The sequence below is a fragment of the Eretmochelys imbricata genome, chromosome 2, assembly GCF_965152235.1.
Source record: "Eretmochelys imbricata isolate rEreImb1 chromosome 2, rEreImb1.hap1, whole genome shotgun sequence".
In the NCBI taxonomy this organism is placed as follows: domain Eukaryota; kingdom Metazoa; phylum Chordata; order Testudines; family Cheloniidae; genus Eretmochelys; species Eretmochelys imbricata.
Genome location: NC_135573.1, coordinates 81,642,627 through 81,663,064, shown reverse-complemented (window position 1 = coordinate 81,663,064; position 20,438 = coordinate 81,642,627). Strand labels below are relative to the sequence as shown.

At 44.7% G+C, this 20,438-nt stretch overlaps 1 protein-coding gene across 1 annotated transcript in view; it reads left to right on the top strand.

Moving 5' to 3' along the window:
• The window catches only part of RBBP8 (RB binding protein 8, endonuclease), a 65,047-nt gene that overhangs the window by 30,390 nt on the left and 14,219 nt on the right, over positions 1 to 20,438 (top strand). Inside the window, exons 10-14 of the mRNA XM_077810375.1 lie at positions 130 to 234; positions 4,892 to 4,986; positions 16,780 to 16,907; positions 18,244 to 19,138; positions 19,236 to 19,362. Of these exons, the coding sequence (XP_077666501.1) occupies positions 130 to 234; positions 4,892 to 4,986; positions 16,780 to 16,907; positions 18,244 to 19,138; positions 19,236 to 19,362 (1,350 nt within the window). The remainder of the gene's footprint in view (positions 1 to 129; positions 235 to 4,891; positions 4,987 to 16,779; positions 16,908 to 18,243; positions 19,139 to 19,235; positions 19,363 to 20,438) is intronic.

Genomic DNA, 20,438 nt, shown 5'->3' with positions numbered 1-20,438 from the left:
CTGTTCATATACTTAAAGTTAAGTGTGTGCACAAGTGTTTACAGGATTGAAACCCTCATCTGTACCTATTCATAATTATGAAGCCAGGTCATATCCAATTTAACTTTTTATTTTTATTCATTTATCTAGAGTTTGGAAAAGTTTCATTGTCGTCATCCACTCAAATTCCTAACCATGGTGGAAAGGAAGTACTAGTGGCAGACACCTGTGACCAAGAACTGTCCCCTATAGCAAGTAAATACTAGGTTTAATCATATTTATTTCATAAGGGGAAAAAACGCAGGCAGTTATGGGTAACCAGTAACTCAAATTCAATTTGTAGTTTTCAATTTGAGCTCTTGAGCAAGAAAAAAGGAGTAATCTTAATCCCATAATTACTGTGGATATTTCTCAGTGAGCTGGCATACACTCTTGAGATCTAGTTCCCGTTCTTGTCACTGAGTTCCATTGTCATTTTGGGAAAGTCTTTTAATGTCTATAAAATAGATTAAAATACTGTAAGTGCTAAATCTTACTATTCTTGTAGTCATCCAGCGCTGTCTCCAGTACAAGAAGTTATAACTAAAATCTTTTCTCCCATTTGATTCCAAATGTTTAAACTTGGTTTCTGCTCCTGTATTCTTGGCATAATCATGGGTTGGTGTAGCTTTATTTTTTTCTCCATTTCATGTTCTTTACTTTAGAAACAAGATGTCAAGCTTGTAATTTCCAGAAATATCCGTTTTCTGGATTTTTCTGGGAATATTTAATTAGATGACTGGAGATACTTTCTGAAACAGTGCTATTTCTGTAGGACTCTTTAACGTTTCTCACCTGAAAGCCCATTATTTCCCCCTGATTTAATGAACTGAGCTGTTCTACAACTCTGTAAGAAGACAAGTTTACCTTTCTTTATTTCCCTAATCTAAATCTTAAATAAGTAACTTTAAGGGGAAAAATATAATGCATTGAATAAATTGTGTAAAAAAATTTTACAAATTTGTGAACATTTCATATTCCATATATACAGTTAAGTAATGAGAGATTCTGTAAAACCATATGGCATTAAAAATATTTAAGTTGTCAGACCTCACAGGCAACTATTTTACAGCAGATCAGTCCCTCATGTCTGCCGCCATGTTTCTGTTTTTAGGAGACAGCGTAGATTTCCTTCAATGTGGGATTATTTTTAAAGTAATTAGCTGTCTGAAGCAATAATCTGAGTTTGAATTTTAAATTCCTCTATATTAGAAGCAGATAGTAAATATTCTAAAATATGTTAGGACAGTTAGAATAAGATCTTTCTTTTAACCCAGTTGGAGTAATTTGCCCATAGATTAAATGGGCTATCCTGAAATGCTGAGTTTCGTTGTCAGTAAATTTACTCTGGATAATGTTTTCAAAATGGAAAAATTCTTCACTCAGAAGAAGAACTTCCAATAAAATGTGAAATAACAATGTTGTTTTGTGTACTATGTAGCATAACATCATATTGAAATGCAGGATAATAATAATTAAATTTTATGATCAGTTTTAAAAAATCTGATATTAAATAAGCCTGGTAAAACTGCGTTACTGGGGGCCAAACTTTCCAAAATAGCCAAGTTGCATGGTTGGGTGCAGATAATTGCATGTTACACTACCTATTTTGTGCATGTAGCTACACACTTCGGCCTGCAATCACCTATTTGCATTAGCAAATGAGTATTTAAATTTGCAGTTTATTTAGCTAATTCTAAAATCTTTGTCAATTAGTTCAGTAAAGAGCAGGCTGAAGATTACAGGCAATTAGTGTACTATCAGTTGCTGTCTTCTGCAGAAACGTAAAATGACCGTGGTGGGTGTAGGTGTAAAGGATATCATCCTGTATCCCAGCATCCTTAAAAAGTCAATATATGACCATATAAAAACTGTGCTACTATTACTTCAACATACTTTTCCTAACACCACTTCCTAAACTCAATTTTCCCTTGAACTGAGGTGGAAGTACTTAATTTGATAACTCGGAGTAGAGTTTTGGGGGCTTTTGTCACAGAGGCATGATGATAGCATATCATCTGCTTTCTCCACTCAGGATTTTTCTTCCTTTATGCTCAACAAGGAGGGGTTTTGGGGACAATGCAGAAATCAAAGGGAGCCCAATCCATTCTTCTGTGTCTATTTGCTCTGTGCTTCCATGTCTGTTTGGATATTGCTGCTATGCTCAGCACCCTACTTGTTCTGCCTGGCAGGGCTGAATTAACTTTTTGTGGGCCCGGCACAAAACGTATTTGTGGGCCCCCATTTGTGGGCAAGGTGCAGGGGGGTGGGATGATCAGTCTCCAGAGTGAAGGGCGGGCTGGGGGCAATGAGGCACGGTGTGGCGGGAGCAGCCCCATTCTGCGCAGCACAGCAGGAGGGCATTGTTTATGAACCTGCAGCTGCCAGACGCACACTGTCCTGCCCAGCCCTGTGCTGCCAGCATGACCCTTCCCCCGCACCATACCGCCCACCCTGTCCAGTGCCCCACCCTTTATGCCCAGCACCCCCTCGCCCAGAGACCTCCACCACAGATCTCTATGTCTAGCCCCACCCCTCTCAGAGACCTACCCCGCTGGCCTCCCACCACAACTGCACAGCACCCTGCACACCACACCCCTCGCCCATAGACTTCCCCATTGCCCACCACCTTCCTCACAATCCCACCATTACAGCAGCACAGCACCCCATATTCCTGAGGGGATTCTGCACCAAAAAAATAAAAATTCTGTGCACAGTATTTTAAAATTCTGCTAATTTTATTTGTCAATAAATAAAGGTGGAGACTCCAACATGGCAATGGGGAGCACAGGCCACTGGTTGCATGGAGGTGGGAGATTACCCTGCAGCCTCCCTCGACCCTACCCCGGGACAGGGACTCAGAGTGAGGTGCACCCAACCCTGACACAGTGCAAGGGCCAGACCTGCCCCAGAAACACCCTGGGGCCCTGCCCCCCTGTGCCAGGTGCACCAGTGTGGGTGAGCAGGCTCAGCTCAGCAGCAGGATCCAAGTGCAGAGGGACTTAGTGTTGGGGGGATCCAGGTGGGGGTAAGAGAGTTCTCTGTGGGGCAGTCTGGGTGTGGGTGGCTCAGTGGGAGATCTGGATGCACAGAAGCTCATTGGGGGGTTCCAGGTGCAGGGGCAATGGGACTCTGCAGGGAATTCAGATGAAGGTGGTTGGGGCTCAACGGGGGTGGGGTCTAGGTCCAGGGGAGGTGGGGTTCATTTGGGTTAGGGGTGCAGGTGGTTGGGGCTCAGTGGTGAGGGTGTCTGGGGGGGGCTCATTGGGGTGGTACAGATGCAGGGGAGTGGTGCTTCTCAGGGTGAGGGTTCGATGGGCCTGCTTAACAGGGGAGCGTCAGCTTCTGCCAAGGGGATGCCACATGCTGGGCTCCAGCTTCCCCCATCCCCTTCTCTTCCCCATCCCATGCCCCTTCCCCAGCCTCCACTTCCCCCATCCCCTTCCCTTCCCCGTCCCATGCCCCTTCCCCACTGCTCCATCTCCTCCCCAGGCTTGGGGGACGGGGGAAACCACCCCCCAGCACGAGCCAATAGAGCGGAGCAGGTTGGGGCAGGTCGCTCCACTTCCTGCCACCCAGTGATTGCAGGGCGGGCCCGACCCCACACTCATGGGGTGGCGGGAAGTGGAGTGATCCAGCCCCAGGCCGCTCCACTCTGCTCCTCTGGCTCCCAGCCTTGGGACTTGGGGGGCAGGGGAGAACTGCCCCCAAGCACTCACCAACAGCATGGCTGGGAGCCAGTGGAGTGGAGCAGGCTGGGGCCAGGTCACTTCACTTCCTGCCACCTGGTGAGTGCAGGGCGCTCGACTCGTGCTGCAGTCCCCTGGGACCTAGCTCTGGGGAAGAGGTAGAGTGGGGGTAGGGCTGGGGCGGAGCAGGGGTGGGAAGAGGCAGGGCGGGGGCAGCTTTCCTGGCCAGCTCAGCCAGCCTGGGGATCGGGCTGGCCGCGGCCCCTTCTAACTCTGGGCCCGGTGCCATGGAGCCACTGGCGCTATGGTAAACACGGTACTGCTGCCTGGCTACCAGTAGAGAAGTGTGTTGGAAAAGGTAGCCATTTCCAGATATGCAGAGACGTCAGGAAAAAAATCTGACCGCTTGTGAAGCATAGTCATTGAGGCTAGCCAAAGGTAATGACTCTTTAACACATTAGTTTGACTGGAATCTTAATATTCTTATTTTCTGCTGTCTGCTTAACCACTAAAATCGGATCAAATATATTTGGTGTGTAAGCCTGTAGTGAGATTTTACGGTTTATATTTTATAGATGTAATCATTAAGAAGGAATTAATTAGGTATCTTCAGTAATCTTAAAAATGCAGTAACTAAGAAATAACCTTGCATAGTACTCTACCTCTTTAGGTAATGTTACTCTTATTCTAAAGAATATAGAATGTCATGCTTTACTTCAGTTTTCCCAGTCACTGAGTGTGAAATGTTTTATAGTACGTGCAGTGTGTTAGAAAAGTTAGACTTAAAAAGTTTACATCTTCTACGTTTACTTTCTGGTGCACTATCACAATTGACACATACGTACTGCACCAGTCCACTTGCTACTTTCATGGCACTCATACTCTAGCTTGAAAGGGTAATTTCTGCTCAGATTGTCTCTGTACAGTTTGATTTTGGGGGACTGCATATGAATAGAAGAGATAGACAAGAATCCAAAGTTTTCCCAAGAATCCCTTCTGTATAGACAAGAATCCCAAGTTTTCACTAAATTGACCATGTCCCAAACAGCTCAGCACACTTCTGTCGCTGTGCGGTGGTTTTCCATTTATGGACTCTTCTTAAATCTGACTCAATTTACATAGTCTCTGTGTAAGGGTAGAATAAAATTATCATGTATGTATTATGCCTTTTTCTATCCACATAGATAAACAAGGGATGGGAAGCTATCCTGTTGCAAAGCCGTCTTTTAACTTGGCTGCAGTTGTTGCAGAAACAATTGGACTCATTCAAGAAGAATCTGTAAGTAATGTTCCCGTATTTCTCAAAAAAATAAATCTTATATGCCAGTTATTGTGTAATGCAGTGTTAGTCAAGCTATGTAACTGACCTTGTTGGGGAAGTGCTGAGCTCCAGGAAGGTAAAAGTCATCCTAAGAAGAAAAGTAATTATTTCTTGACTATTTTCACTTTAAGATTAAGCAAAAGCCTTCTGAACAATACGTTTTCTAAGAATTCTAAATACTTTGCTTACTCCTGATGTAATGACCTAGCAAGAAAGAGAAATGAACAGGCTGTCCTGTCCACAGGCTTTAAGTAGCTTGATAAAGTGCATTATTTCCCCCCTACTTACAACCCTTCATTTGAATAAAACAATGAGCTAGGTCCACAGATCTGGCTAGCCTGTGCTCAGTGCAGGAACTGAGGTGATGGGAGGGGGGAAGGGTGGTTCTAAGTCACATTTATAGTACTCCTGGTCTTCAGGGCTGTCTGGGGACTGAACCCAGCCCTCACTATACCTTGGAGCTGCCACTAGAATAGTGCCTAAAGGACCCAACTGCCAGGGCTCACCAGAATACAGCATACTTTTGCACACACGTAACTTGTGCCTTGGGGAGTAGGAGGAGGAGCAGCTGCCATAGAGGTGGCTAGGATGGCTTCGTGGCACCCGCAGAATCCAGCTACCTGTTCAGGCAAATTTCTGGCCTTGCATCATTGGAGCAGTGCCAAGGGAGTGGAACAGGTGGCCTCGATCTGGCTCAATAAATTCACCTTTTCTGATAAACTTTAGTTGTAGTAACTATGTAAATTATAGTGGAACAATTGAAATTCTTTGTTTTACTTCTTAAACTGAGTAGAAGCTTAATGAAAAAAATCATCCTAGAGGTCTCTACACTCACTAGGATAAAGGTAACACTCCTATGTAATGGAGACAGAACTTTCAGGAGCTGTTCCAAGACATTTGAACAAACTCTCACAGGAACAAAGGACCATCACAAACAACATCACCTTCTGTTCCAAGTGCAAGGTGCACTTTTTCAACTTTTCCTACTCTAACACATAGCAACATATACATTTCAAAACAAAAACCCCAAACCCTGCCAAAACAGTACACGGCATATGTAATTCTTCTTTTTGGGAGGGGCGGGGGGTTGGGGGAGTGGAGGAGGGAGAATGAGCAAATGTTGCATAGTTCTGTATGACATTAGTCACGTTCACTTAAAGAACTATTGGAAGGCATGTCTATACTGTAGTGTAAGCCCATAGTCAGGCTTGTACCTAAAGACCCCTTCTGCCTGCACACAAATGCCTTGACTCAGGCTTGCACCCAGGGTTCTAGGACCCCACAAATTTGGAGGGGTCAAGCCAAGACCCTGGATTCAAACCTGGGTAAACACAGTCTCCCCTGGACTCGGGTCCTGAGAGTCTGCAAAAGTATCCCATAATCCCTTGGGCTGACATTCTTTGGCAATTCTTGGGGAGGAAAGAGCGAGAGGACAATCTACTTGAGGGAAACAGAAGCAACCCCCTTCTAGTACAGCAGCTCAGCAAGTTGGTGTTTAGCCCTTCCGTTTTATTCTGACCACTGAGCTGCAAACACAACTTTGGAGAACCTTTTGCGTTTGCAGTGGAGGCTGACCAGAAGGAGTCCTTTGCAAAACACGCTGCTTCATGGTTGTGGGAGCGCAGGCAGATTTTGGTTAATCTCTACAGTGAGTCCAGCTAAACAGTGGATTTTAGTAAAAGTACCATATATAGGAATGACCACATATAACACCAAATGGCGAAGAAGCTGGCAGCATTGGAAATTTACTGGCCCAGTGCAGAGGGAATTAAGTGACTCAAAACTGAGTACCAGAAAAAATAGCAACAAGAGCCACGTGTCAGGCAACCCACCAACAGTCATGCCTTTTTATGATGAGTTTGATCAGATGCTATGTGCTGTGCTGAGCATGGAACCAGTGGTGGTGCATGATGAGTTGGTCAGCCAAGATGGCAACCTGCAGGCTCCAGAGTCCAGCATGGGAACCAGCAGTTGGCACCAAATGAAGTCAGCAAAGTGACTGCTGCTGACACCAGTCCCAGAGGAGGGTTTGCCAAAGGAGCAGCTGCAACTCATCTCGGGGCTGTACTCAGAAGAGTTTTTTGGTGCCCCATAGTGGAATGGCCTGCCACGGAGCCTTGTAAGTTTCCGGCTCCATTTTAATGTTTGTTAATATAGAAATGGGAGTGATTTCTATTCTATGAATGAATGCAAAAGTTGGTACTAGCCCTGGGTAGCAGTGCGTAACCACTAGTGGCAGATTGTCTGCCAGCGCCTCAGTGTTCACCAAACAGAATTCAAAAATGGAGACCAGGAAATGCAAACAGTTAATAACACATTTAAAAGTGAGTTTTTACTGGAAAGCCACACATTTTTGATAGCACATTCCTGTTGTTAAAAATAACAAGTTTACGTTGCTATCCCCATAAGTACACTGCTCTGTAACCGCTCAACAGTGTAATGAGGTACTTGGAAAACAGTAAACTGGGGGGATTATGAAAATGTGTTCCATTTACAAATCTGGTCCATTTCAATTAAATGCAGTCCATAGGTGACAAAATCATTTGTCCCAAATATTTCTGGTTTGGTCCAGAAATGTGCTGGGGATGTGGGAATGGCTGTGGAGTTCTGTGCGTCTGCATGCAGTCATAACTGGCTCAGTGATGTGGATGCTCTCACAGCATCTTGTTGATTCCCTCATAAATTCTGACCCAATCCCAGGTGCTGATAGCTGCAAACTTTTCCCATAGCAGGAACTCCAAGTAGGGAGTCACATTTTGGGAAAGGGGATATTTTCCAGAGCCATTTTGGTAGCTGACCATCCCACTCCACTCGTAGAGGCACTGTTCAGTCACTACTTTGCATATTTCAGTGGCATACATTGCTGGTTTCCCATAGGCAGCTTGCAGTAACACCTCTATTTGCCAGTCGGGCACCACAAAAACTGGTATGTCCTCCAAAACATGGAATGCCTGAAGTGATAGAGCTACCTTTTGTGGAACAGCCACTGATCGCCGTTGCCCTCCCACAACCCAAGTTGTTCTGCAATTCTTGGGGGAGGGGGAGAAGGCAGTTCTGATTTTTAACTTGCCATTGTCTCTGTACTTATTTCACTGTGATTAACCTGGCTGTGTGCAGGGAGCTTCTGGGGGCTGAAGCATCCCCCTCACAATATATTGAAATTCCGTTTTTAAAAGTAATTTGTCCTTGAAATTCCACAAGGATTTTTTCTGTGCTCCTGCACAGAGCTATTTGAGACAGAAACCCTCTCTGTCTTGCCTTATTCCAGGCCCCTCCGCTTCTACAAGCTGGTACTTCTACAGTGCAGAAGAAGCCTGTGTCAGTGTACCTTCATGGACCATTCCAAAAGGAAGCATTTCTGTGATGAACTTATAGTTGTAGTTCTGGACAAGGCCAACAAGGAGGTCCATTACCTAAGATAGAGGGACTTATGGCTAGAGGAAAGGCATGATGAGACGCAAGCAGAAAGGTTCAGACTGGCTGTACAGCTTGAGGACAGGGTTGCAGTGTGGGAGCTAACATTTGCTTCCTAGTTCCTAGAAAAGGAACATTTGCTAAAGGAGGATGACAGAACTCAGCAGAAGGAACTATTTGAATGGCTGCTATCACTAATGTCCTCATGAGTACTGGCCCCTGCTGCATCATGGCTTGAGTCCCCTTTGCAGTACCCTGTGCTGCAGTCCAGGAGCAGCTTGGACAACTCCGTGACTGGGTGGCCCATGCAATTGGGCCCCATCATAGAATCATAGAATATCAAGGTTGGAAGGGACCTCAGGAGGTCATCTAGTCCAACCCCTGCTCAGCCATCTAGTCCAACCCCATCTAGTCATCACCAATCCCCAACTAAATCATCCCAGCCAGGCTTTGTCAAGCCTGACCTTAAAAACCTCTAAGGAAGGAGATTCCACCACCTCCCTAGGTAATCCATTCCAGTGCTTCTCCACCCTCCTAGTGAAAAAGTTTTTCCTAATATCCAACCTAAATCTCCCACACTGCAACTTGAGACCATTACTCCTTGTTCTGTCATCTGCTACCACTGAGAACAGTCTAGAGCCATCCTCTTTGGAACCCCCTTTGAAAGCAGGAAGTTGAAAGCAGCTATCAAATCCCCCCTCATTCTTCTCTTCTGCAGACTAAATAATCCCAGTTCCCTGAGCTTCTCCTCATAAGTCATGTGCTCCAGCCCCCTAATAATTTTTGTTGCCCTCTGCTGGACTCTTTCCAATTTTTCCTCATCCTTGTAGTGTGGGGCCCAAAACTGGACACGGTACTCCAGATGAGGCCTCACGAATGCTGAATAGAGGGGAATGATCATGTCCCTCGATCTGCTGGCAATGCTCTTACTTATACAGCCCAAAATGCCATTGGCCTTCGTGGCAACAAGGGCACACTGTGACTTATATCCAGCTTCTCATCCACTGTAACCCCTAGGTCCTTTTCTGCAGTACTGCTGCCTAGCCGCTCAATCCCTAGTCTATAGCAGTGCATGGGATTCTTCTGTCTGAAGTGCAGGACTCTGCACTTGTCCTTGTTGGACCTCATCAGATTTCTTTTGGCCCAATCCTCTAATTTGTCTAGATCCCTCTGTATTCTATCCCTACTTTCCAGTATATCTACCACTCCTCCCAGTTTAGTGTCATTTGCAAACTTGCTGAGGGTTCAATCCACACCATCCTCCAGATCATTAATGAAGATATTGAACAAAACCGTCCCCAGGACCGACCCTTGGGGCTCTCCACTTGATACCAGCTGCCAACGAGACATGGAGCCATTGATCACTGCCCAATGATCTAGCCAGTTTTCTATCCACCCTATAGTTCATTCAGCCAGTCCGTACTACTTTAACTTGCTGGCAAGAATAGTGTGGGAGACCATATCAAAAGCTTTGCTGAAGTCAAGGAATAACATGTCCGCTGCTTTCCCCCAATCCACAGAGCCAGTTATCTCATCATAGAAGGCAATTAGGTTAATCAGGCAATAGCTGGGCAGGGCAACAGTGCCCCATTCAGTCCTCCATACTGACATCCTCTCCCACAGATGCCTTTTCTGCCCTCCCCTGGTGCCTAGCTCTTGGCAAACATGGGAGGAAGGGAAAGGAGATTGGGGAGCCAGGGAACATGCACAGTAGGGGGTTTCTGTCTTGTAGATGTTTTTGCTTGTTTATGCACTGTTTGTTTGTAAGATTGTGTTACTGGTGTTCTGGTATGGTGATGGCAGCTGGCCTGCCTGGCAATGTGTTAATGTTGTATTTTTCTAATAAATGTTTCTAAATAAAGCTTTTTATTTTAGTAAGAAATGTCATTGCTATCACTGCATCACATCATATAACGTGTGTTTCAATAATAAAGGTAAATAAATACATGATCAGAGATAATTGGACTTGGTATGTAAGTGCTATTTTTCAATACAGTTAGTTACATCAATACATCAATACTTACATCAATACATACATCAGTCACTTCTTACATCCGTTCATACTGTGAATTAACTTTCTTCTTCGAGTGCTGTCCCTGTGAGTACTCCACTCTAGGTGTCAGTGCGTCCCAGCGCCGTTGATCGGAGATTTTCGGCAGCAGTGCCTGGTCGGGACGCAGGCGCTCAGTTGGTATCTCCCGTCTCTTTGGAATCTTCCTGAGTGCCTGGCGTCTCTCACCTCCCTCAGTTCCTTCTCAACCATCCCCGGCTGAAGACGGGACTCGGGGCAGACCTACTTCTCTTCCTTGGTCTCTGTAGGAAAAAAGTAACAAAGAATATAGAAATAGTTATTAGTTACATCCCAATTGTTGCCCTTCCTTTAGTGTAGTTACATAGTTTAGTTACTTAGTTGAAAGGAAAAAAAAAAACTTTTCGCTTCAGGCTTGTCTCCTGCTGAGACACTCTCCCCTGCCATTTCTAGTTCGCAATGCCTGGGGCTTCAGGATTCAGAAAGTGTGTTTCCTGTCAGGACTCCATGCCACGGTCCGATGGGTACTCACATTGTGTGAAGTGCCCCGGGGAAATCCACATTCCCGCAAAATGCCTCCACTGTACAAGCCTCAAGTCAAGGGCTCGGCGCGACACAGACCTGCTGCTTAAAATGCTTCTGATGGAAAAATCCCTCCAGCCACTTTCGGAGACGGGGAAAGTTAAACCTGCTCATACGCGCTCCCCGGCCAGATCCAAACCATTGGGAGCGTTGCTTCACCCACTTTGGAGCAGAGGCAAGAAGCACAGCAGTCTCATAGGAGAGACTCTGACAAAGGTAAAGGGTCTCCCGCGAGATCCTTACTCTCTGTGCTGACAGCGCCACAGGCAGGCACCTCAACTCTTTCTAAAGCCTCAGCCGTGGCTCCCGCAGAGGCAGGAACCTGACCTTCCATACTGGGAAGATCTCCATGGCACCGAGCTCCTCCACGCTAAAAATAGGCACAGTGCCAGGAAGAATATCGGCGCCAAGCCTGCCCCGGCACCAGCAGCGAACTCCCTGCAGGGCACCTCCAACAGACGCGCGGCACTGGTGACGCTTTCACTTTCACTTGTGAATGTGCTAGAGCACAGTCCAGGCTCAGCTCAGCCCAGGGAGCAGGAGCAACAGTTCCTCACTCAGTGTGATCTCTCAGTGCCACCTGAGCCTAACTCTGCTCCTGGATACACAGAACTCACTCTTCGAACAGCCGCTCTCACCACCTGAACTGGCTACCTTGACTGACAGCGAACCCGATATACAGGAGCAGGCAGAGTTCTCCCCACCTGCCTGTCCTCCTCCACCGGACCCTCTTCCACCTCAGGCTACGGTCCTCAGCCACCAGCCTCAGTTTCCCTACTTCGCCCCCCCTTGGATGGCACCTGGGTTCTCCTACCCTATGCCTTGGCCTCAGTGGTACCCTTGGCCACATCCTCCTACCACTCATCCTCAGACCTCTTCCACGAAACCACTACCTGCATCTGTGCCTCGATCTCCAGATCTGTCCACTTCTAGAGTACCTGAACCCCCTCCTGAGAACATGAGCTATGAACCATATCCTGGCTCACTGAACCCTAATTCTCCATCTGCTCCAGACGGAGCCCTCTCCGCCCACTTCCACAGAACATGGATGACTGTAAATAGTTTCAAGAGCTTTTCAAGGGGGTGGCACTCAGGCAAGACATCCCCCTACAAGAGGTTCAGGAGACAAACACAAACTCCTCAGAATCCTTCAATCCTCTGCACCTCAAAGATCGCGCTCCCTATAAATGAAGCACTCAAGAAACCAGCTGACACTTTCTGGCAAACTCCAGCTTCTTTATTACTTACCTGCAGAAAAGCCGAATGTAAATACTATGTTCCTGCTAAGGATGCTGACTTCCTATTTTCTCACCCACAACCGAACTCTCTCGTCATGGATACAGTCGCACAAAGGACAAAACAGCCACAATATTGGCCCACCCTGCAAGATAAGGACCTTAAACGCAAGGTTTACACGTCCTCCGCTCTACAATTCAAGATTGCAAACTACTCTGCACTCCTCCCCAGTTAAGACTTTGATAACTATAATAAACTTTTTTAATTTAGCACTTGCATTTCAGAGGATAGGAGAATGGACTTTAAATCAATTCTGAGCGAGAGCCAATTGATTTCCAGAATGGCCCTACAAGCCTCTTTAGACACGGTGGACACTGCGGCTGTACTACTACAACTGCTGTGGTTATGTGCAGATCTTCATGGCTTTCTGCATCTGGCATCCCTAAAGATCTGCAGACCAAAGCGGAGAACCTCCCCTTTGATAAAGACAAACTGCTTTCTAAAAAAACGATGAACTACTTCACACTATGAAAGAGTGTAGAGCAACACTGCGCACCCTGCATATTCACCCATCTCTTCCCAAGAGACGACAATACCAACCTTACCGAAGACTGCGCACACAACAATATTATCGGCTTCAACCTAAGCCATATGACATAAAGAGGAATCGCTCTAGACCCCCTAAGCGCAGACAAAATCAAGCTCAAGCAACCACCTCCCACCCATCCGGGAATAAACAACAATTTTGAAACATTGGTCGAGCGACCACTCCTTGATTCCACAGCCTACTTGCCCATTTGGCCACCGCCTCCAGAGTTTCCAACATGCCTGGCAACGTATTACACAGGACCGCTGGGTCCTTGAAATAGTTTGGTCCGGTTACTCTATCCCATTCATATCCTATACTCCTACCCTTCCCTGTCCCTCTTCACGGACCCCTCTCACGAGCACCTACTTCGCGTAGACGTGGTTCACCTTCTCCAGCTAGGCTCAGTGGAATTGCTGACGCAACATCGACGGAAAGGGTTCTACTCCCATTACTTCCTGACGCAGAAAAAGACCGGAGGATGGAGGCCTATACTAGATCTATGCCGACTGAACAAATTCGTGAGGATACAAAAATTCCAGATGGTCACACTGGGCACAGTAATTCCTGCATTGGATCAAGGGGACTGGTTCACAGCCCTTGACCTACAGGACGCTTATTTTCATATACCAATTCATCCAGCTCACAGACAGTTCCTACGATTCGCAATTGTCACGACCATTTTCAATACAGAGTTCTTCCTTTTGGCCTCTCCACAGCACCAAGAGACTTCTCCAAAACTCTAGCCGGGGTCGTGGCTCACCTCCACAAACATGGGATCACGCTTTTCCCTTACCTGGACAATTGCCTCATCAAAGGCATCTCCTATGGCAAGGCACTTCAAGCTACTCATTTCACCATCTCCCTCTTTCACAGCCTGGGCCTCCAAATAAACATCCAAAAATCCACCCTGTCACCTACACAACAGATCGAGTTCATCGGAGCTCATCTCGACTCAATCCAGAGCAGAGCCTCGCTCCCATATCACAGATTCCTTGCTATCCCGCAGCTCATACGCACGGTCTCTATTCGTCCCAGGACACAGGCAAGAATCTGTCTACAGCTCCTTGGTCACATGGCAGCCACCACCTTCATGGTCCAGTATGCCAGGCTACACATGAGATGACTTTAGGGCTAGCTCAATTCCAATTTCAAACTCAACAGACACACCTTAGGGACGCTGCTAACTCCTCCTCCCAATGTTCTAGCTTTCCTACATTGGTGGACAAGACCAGAAAACCTCTGCACAGGGGTTTCCTTCCAGCAACGATCCCCAACGCTCACGCTCACCATGGACGCTTCCCTAATTGGTTGGGGAGTGCATCTAGGGGGACACAGAGCACAAGGCTGGTGGTCTGCATCAGAGACGCACCTACACATAAATCTCTTAGAGCTCAGAGCAGTGAGGCGAGTATGCCTTTGCTTTCTTCCCCTCATAAGGAACAAATCTATTTGGGTCTTAACAGAAAACATAGTATGTATGTACTACATCAACATACAAGGGGGAGCCTGTTCACATTCCCTTTTCATGGAAGCCATCCAAATATGGAATTGGTGCATACAACATCAAATACAAACCATCGCTTCCTACTTACCAGGCTCCCACAGCACTACTGCCAATGCACTCAGCAGACACTTCTCAACAGAACACAAAATGGGAACTGCATCCTGCAATACTTTAACATTTTTTCTCCCTCTGGGGCACCCCGTCAATAGACCTCTTTGCCACAACCCAGAATCAAAAATGTCAGCTGTTTTTGCTCCAGAGCGGGACTCGGGACTGCATCCCTAGGAAATGCATTCCTCATCCCGTGGAACAACTCTCTCCTCTACACCTTCCCACCAAGCTTGGCCAAGACAGACGTGTATCCTTACCTACTCTGCATTCATAAGTACATTTCATGGCAATCAACGCCTCACCCTTACTCCCCTCAACAAGCATATTTATAAAGGGACTATTCTCCCTCTTCATTGGCCCATGCAAGTCTGTAATGTGGGAGCACAAAGCCTGCCTAACTTCTGTTGCCCATGTGCATCCAGCTCCATCTGTGGTTGGTGCACTTTTCTGGCTGAGTATACCCGTTCAGCAGTCCATTAAAGGGGAAATGGCTCACAAAAATTGTGAAGAACACAGCAAGCCACAGTATGAGCACAGCATTGATGACACTGGAATCCAAACGGGTCTGTAGACGCTGCCAGTGGGATTTCTGTCTGCCAAATGCACATTCAACAACCATTCTAAAACTGCTCAGAGTGTAATTAAACCTTTTGCCAGGGCCTCTGATATCAGGGTACAGTTAAGCCAAGGTCAACAGGGGCATGTGGGGTCCCCCAGAATGATAGTAACTCCATTTATGACAGTCATTTGGTGGGAATAGTGTCATAGCCCGTCCATGAATGTAGACTCCCAGTCAGCAGAAAACCCTGGCATCATGAATTTTTCCAGTGCAATTCATGTTGACATTCATAAATTGGCCACCGTGGTACACAGCTGCTTGCATAACAATGGAGAAGTACCCTTTGCAATTTATGTACTCGTGTTCTTTTCGGGGGGCAAAGTATGGGCACATGCAGCCCATCAGTGGCCTCAGCACAGCTTGAAAACACTGTTCTCTCAAAGCCAGCAGTTACTTCCAGAATATCTTTTATGCCCATCACTGTGGGGTATATCACATGCCTGATTGCCTCAGAAACCTCTGCCACCAATTTATCCACAGTTGACTTTCCAACCCCAAACTTGTTGGCAACAGACATATAGTAGTCTGGGGTAGCCAGCTTCCAGATGATTATAGCAAGTCGTTTATGGACCAGCCTGGCCATCCTCATGCCTGTGTCTATATGCTGGAGAATTGGGACAAGTTGCTCACAAAGCTTCAGAAATGTAGCTTTCTTCATGCGAAAATATTGGACCTGTTGCTCGTCATCCTAGATCTACAAGACAATGAGATCCCAGCAGTTTGTGCTTGTGGCCCTGCTCCCAGAAGCGTAAGTCTATGTAGGAGTTAGCAGCAGCTAGCTATACCAAGTGTCATGAGCATCATCAGCCAGTTCAAGTCTGCCATGTCTGTGTTCTCCTGCTCCATCATTAGCTCTGTCAGGTGCCTTCAGTGGGTCAGAAAATGCCTCAGAAATGTCCACCAGCATCTCATGGAACCTCTGCCTGTTTCCTGAAACAGGAGTAAAAGTGCATGTAAAAGAAATTCTTCAAATGGCGCCGCCTATATATTGCTGGCTTTGGTTGCTGGGAGCATGCAGACCAAAATGAGAGGTCTTGGTAAACAAATGCTTGGCAGGATGTGTTGGTAGGCTTCAAACTTCCTGTAACATGCAGGGTGGACAGTCAAGTTTTCTTACGCTGTGCCACAAAGAAAGGGCTAGAGCAATCACATTTCAGGAGAGTGCTAGGAAGTCTGGGATATGGTTGGTTAGACTCGGATCTGCATGCTGCACTATGGATACTAGAGTCCTGGTTTTGAGCCTAGGGTTGGCAATCAGTGTAGATACTCAAATTGTGGGTCCATGACTCAAGTCCCACTAACCCTTGACTTACATTGAAGTGTAGACATACCCTTGGATTCGACCATGGGGGGGTTGGTAAAATAATCTGTATAGAGTAGTGTTTTTCTTAGAAGTACAAAATGAAATGAGTTCTTTACTGGTTTGCATGCATGAAACATGGTAGCGAACTGTCTTGAAAACAGTTTTAAAGCGCTTTTTTAGGGCTTATTTAAAAGCAGATTGTTAAAGTAGTATAACAGCTGGCTGGTAAACTTCAGCTACTTACTTTCAAAATTGAACTATTTAGTTTGGGATTTTGGTGTTCTAATTTGCAAGTCTAATATTTATAATTTTAGTTCTTTTCTATTCTTTCATACAAATGTACTTTCTTTTTATGGCATTCAAGGAGTCCCAGAGCGTACTGCATGCTCTTAGAAGTAACATTCCAGTGACCCAGGTGCCTCAGAGCCCACAGTGGGAAGATTCCAGAAAACAGCTAGCTCATGAATCATCAAGAAATGACGACAACTTGGGGTGAGTTTCTTTTTAATTTATAGCAAATAAAAATGAATAGAGGTAAATTGGCTTATATCAAATCTTAGTTTTGATAAAATATGGTGTCTGTCTTTAAAGTTAGGGCTCTGCAAAACCCAGTAGTTTCATTTTATGTGGGCTTCATGGACCCGAACAGGTCAGTGTTATTAAAAACCAAACAAAATTCCTTATGACTTGGAGAGATTTACAAAACCATTGATTTTTACTTCTTTCTTACCAAGATGACATTAAATGTTTGAGGGGGAAGTATCCTAGGGCAATGAATCCCCACTTCTGAGATTTCCTTAGCTATTGTACGGTGCGTTCTGGGGTACCTTCAACCTCAGACTGTGGTAAGATAGTAGAGTGGCACCAGGAATTCACTTTTGCTGAAAAGAGACAGGCAGGTGGGCCATTTCCCTTAATTTCTTCTCTAAGGTAGCATGGATCAGAGTGACCATTTGGTGAGTGAGCTGGCTGCCACCTGAAGATCCCAAGAGGGAACCATTGACTGCCCCACAGACATTATTGACGAGGTTATAGGTCTCATGCTGTTGAAACAGTCAGTTTCAACAGTAATACGATTCATATAAGAACCTAGATTGGCCTTTCTCCCAGACCTTCTCCACCTTCCATCCTTTGCATAGATTGAAAGCCAAGGCCTGTGTGTGGAGAGATTTCTATGTCAGGTTGATTCCTCTTCCATATTTGAGAGAAGCCAGGAGAGGACTGAGGGTCACATTGAAACAGAAAACCAGATCTGTTTTTGCCTAGTTTTGGTCCTCTGGTTTTAACTGTGATCATTGACCAGATCTTATATGCGTACAAACAGTATTCGTTTCTCATCTTTCCTTTTTATCCAATGAGAAATACAGCCAGGAGTAGTGTTGTATTACAGCTTTCAGGGAGATAACCCTTTATTAATACTAACTACTAAAATTTTAGATAATACTATACTAACAAACTAAAAAGAAAAGGAGGACTTGTGGCACCTTAGAGACTAACCAATTTATTTGAGCATAAGCTTTCGTGAGCTACAGCTCATTTCATCGGTTGGTTAGTCTCTAAGGTGCCACAAGTACTCCTTTTCTTTTTGCAAATACAGACTAACACGGCTGTTACTCTGAAACCTAACAAACTAAAGTCATTACAACTTTTTAATTTTCTGTTCAGCTACTAGAATACATGGTGGTAAGTGTACATCATTTCCCCCTCAATTTATACAGTTGCTGCCTGAAAATTGTTGAATATTGCTCATATTTTAGGGGACTGAATTTTTTAAAAATCGTTTTTCCCAGTGGCTCAAGGTATGTCTTTCATCTCTCAATATGTTCAGACTTTCAGATCCATCTCAGAACACTCCACCAGATGTAGACTGGGATTCTCAGGTAGCTTCTCCTGTTTTCGGAGCATCTAACAACATGAAGAACAGCCTGACTTCAAGTCTTTCCCCTTCTGTTTTAGAAACAGGACATAAGTCCAATGCCAAAAAAAACCCTTTCAACAGTACTTTCAATTCTAGATCTCATAAAGTTAGACCAAAATCTGAAGATGTTGCTCTTGTTGCACCACTTAATCTTGGGGCTGAAGTAAACTCTGTTATCAGCCAGGTCTCAGCCAGTAGGCAGATGGTTGTGAAAAGCGATGTTAATGAATCCATAACTTGTGTGGTCAACACTTGCTCAGGTAAAGATGAGATGATCAAGAATGACTTCCTCCTTGCACCTCACAAACAAGTGGCAGATAGATATGCTAAAAGAAAGAAAACAGAAGATGAGCTTGTGACTAGCTGTGAAAAAACATCTTTCAACAAAGAAAACTCTTCCCCTTTTCAAGCAGACTTTCAACCTGTTAATGGAGATCATATAATTGATAAGCCTCTGGACCTGTCTGATCGTTTTTCTGCTATTCACTGTCAAGAAAAAAGCTCAAGAAGTGATGAGATCTGTAAAAATAAACTAAGAGAGGTCACGCTGCATGATGTTTTTTCACAGCTGGTGAAGCCCATTCCAAAGGGTTCTTCATCCATCCAAAATAGCAACAATGGAAGCTATTTGTCAGGAAAAGAGTCACAAGAAGATCCCTATGTACAGGAGATGATTCTCCAGTCACATGGCAAAACATGTCCAGATGATAAACCTTTGATGCAAATAAAAGAAGAAATCTCTGCTTTCAAAATTCCATCATTGCCGAACACAGTGGAGACAGAACTACTTTTTGATGACATGAAGGTATGTTGCATCTGAGGGAAATATGTATTTTATGTTTTTCCTTTCCAAATGTTGTGTTTAAAGTCTGGGAAATGTTAAAATTGTAGTATGTTGTTAGGTTGCTGGTGGCCATGAACCAATTAGAAAGAAAACCAGGACAGGACATGGAGAATGTGAGCTGGCATCTGTGCTTCAACCAAACCCTTGTAGAATAACAAAAACTAAACCACTGCAAAATGAACAAGGTAACTTAAAATTTTTCTTTCTTCAGCCCATGCCTATAGTTGAATGTTCACATTTTTGTTCTCCTCCTCCTCCTCCTCCTCCTGTTGTTGTTCCCTTCCTCTAATCCTGCTCCTAACTTCATGCCCTTTGATATGCCACCTCTTATTCCTAGAATTACCTCTACATTAACTGACTCCATCCTCGTTTGTCTCAAATCACTTTTGAAAACATACCTGTTTCATGAAGGTTTCATCAATAATGTCCCCTATCATTCTGTTTTCACTAGACAGTATTTGTTCATGGCTTTAGATTAAGGGCAGGAAAGAATTTTTTTAATCTAGTTTACTTTACGGTATAATAAGTGCACATAGCACATTGCTGCAGTATATGAATAAGATGTTGAAACAAAATAAGTTTGTTATACTGTACACCAACCTTCTCATATATAGATAGACATTTAAAATGAATGTAGCTGGCTTTAAGGCTGTCTGTATGTTTGTTTGCATTCACGTTATCCTTTCTAAGAAATTCCTGTTCTTTAGTTATGGAGAGCATTACTACGAAATACCCCTATTTACAGGAATTATACTATATATTTTCACTTTTCTAACTGGAATCTCTGACACTCCCTCTCTCTCTCTCGATAACTCTTCACTCAGCAGTATTCTTTTGGAGCCAACTCTGAAACAGAAGAACTCAGACCACCAACTTAGCTATTTGTTTAGTAGTATCTTTACTTTTTTTGTCATTATCAGTATTGAATAGATAGGATGAGCTGACAGACCACAGACCAATTATTGTAATATTATTCTTATTTAAGATCATGATATTTATACGTACTATACAAAAGAGAGTGCATCATTACAGAAACAGTGTATACAGTGAATATACAGAAAAATCTAAAGAATTATTTTAAAATTCTTTATATCCGAACTAAATTAGATCAGATTAGTGTACTTACTCTGCACTATTTCAACCTTGTTATGAGAAAAATCAAGCCTAAAAGAATAATGAATAGCTAAAAAGGAAATACACCTAAGATTGGCATTAGATGTCAGTAGTTTGATTCTGATTTCTCTGTTCTCTCTTGCTTCCT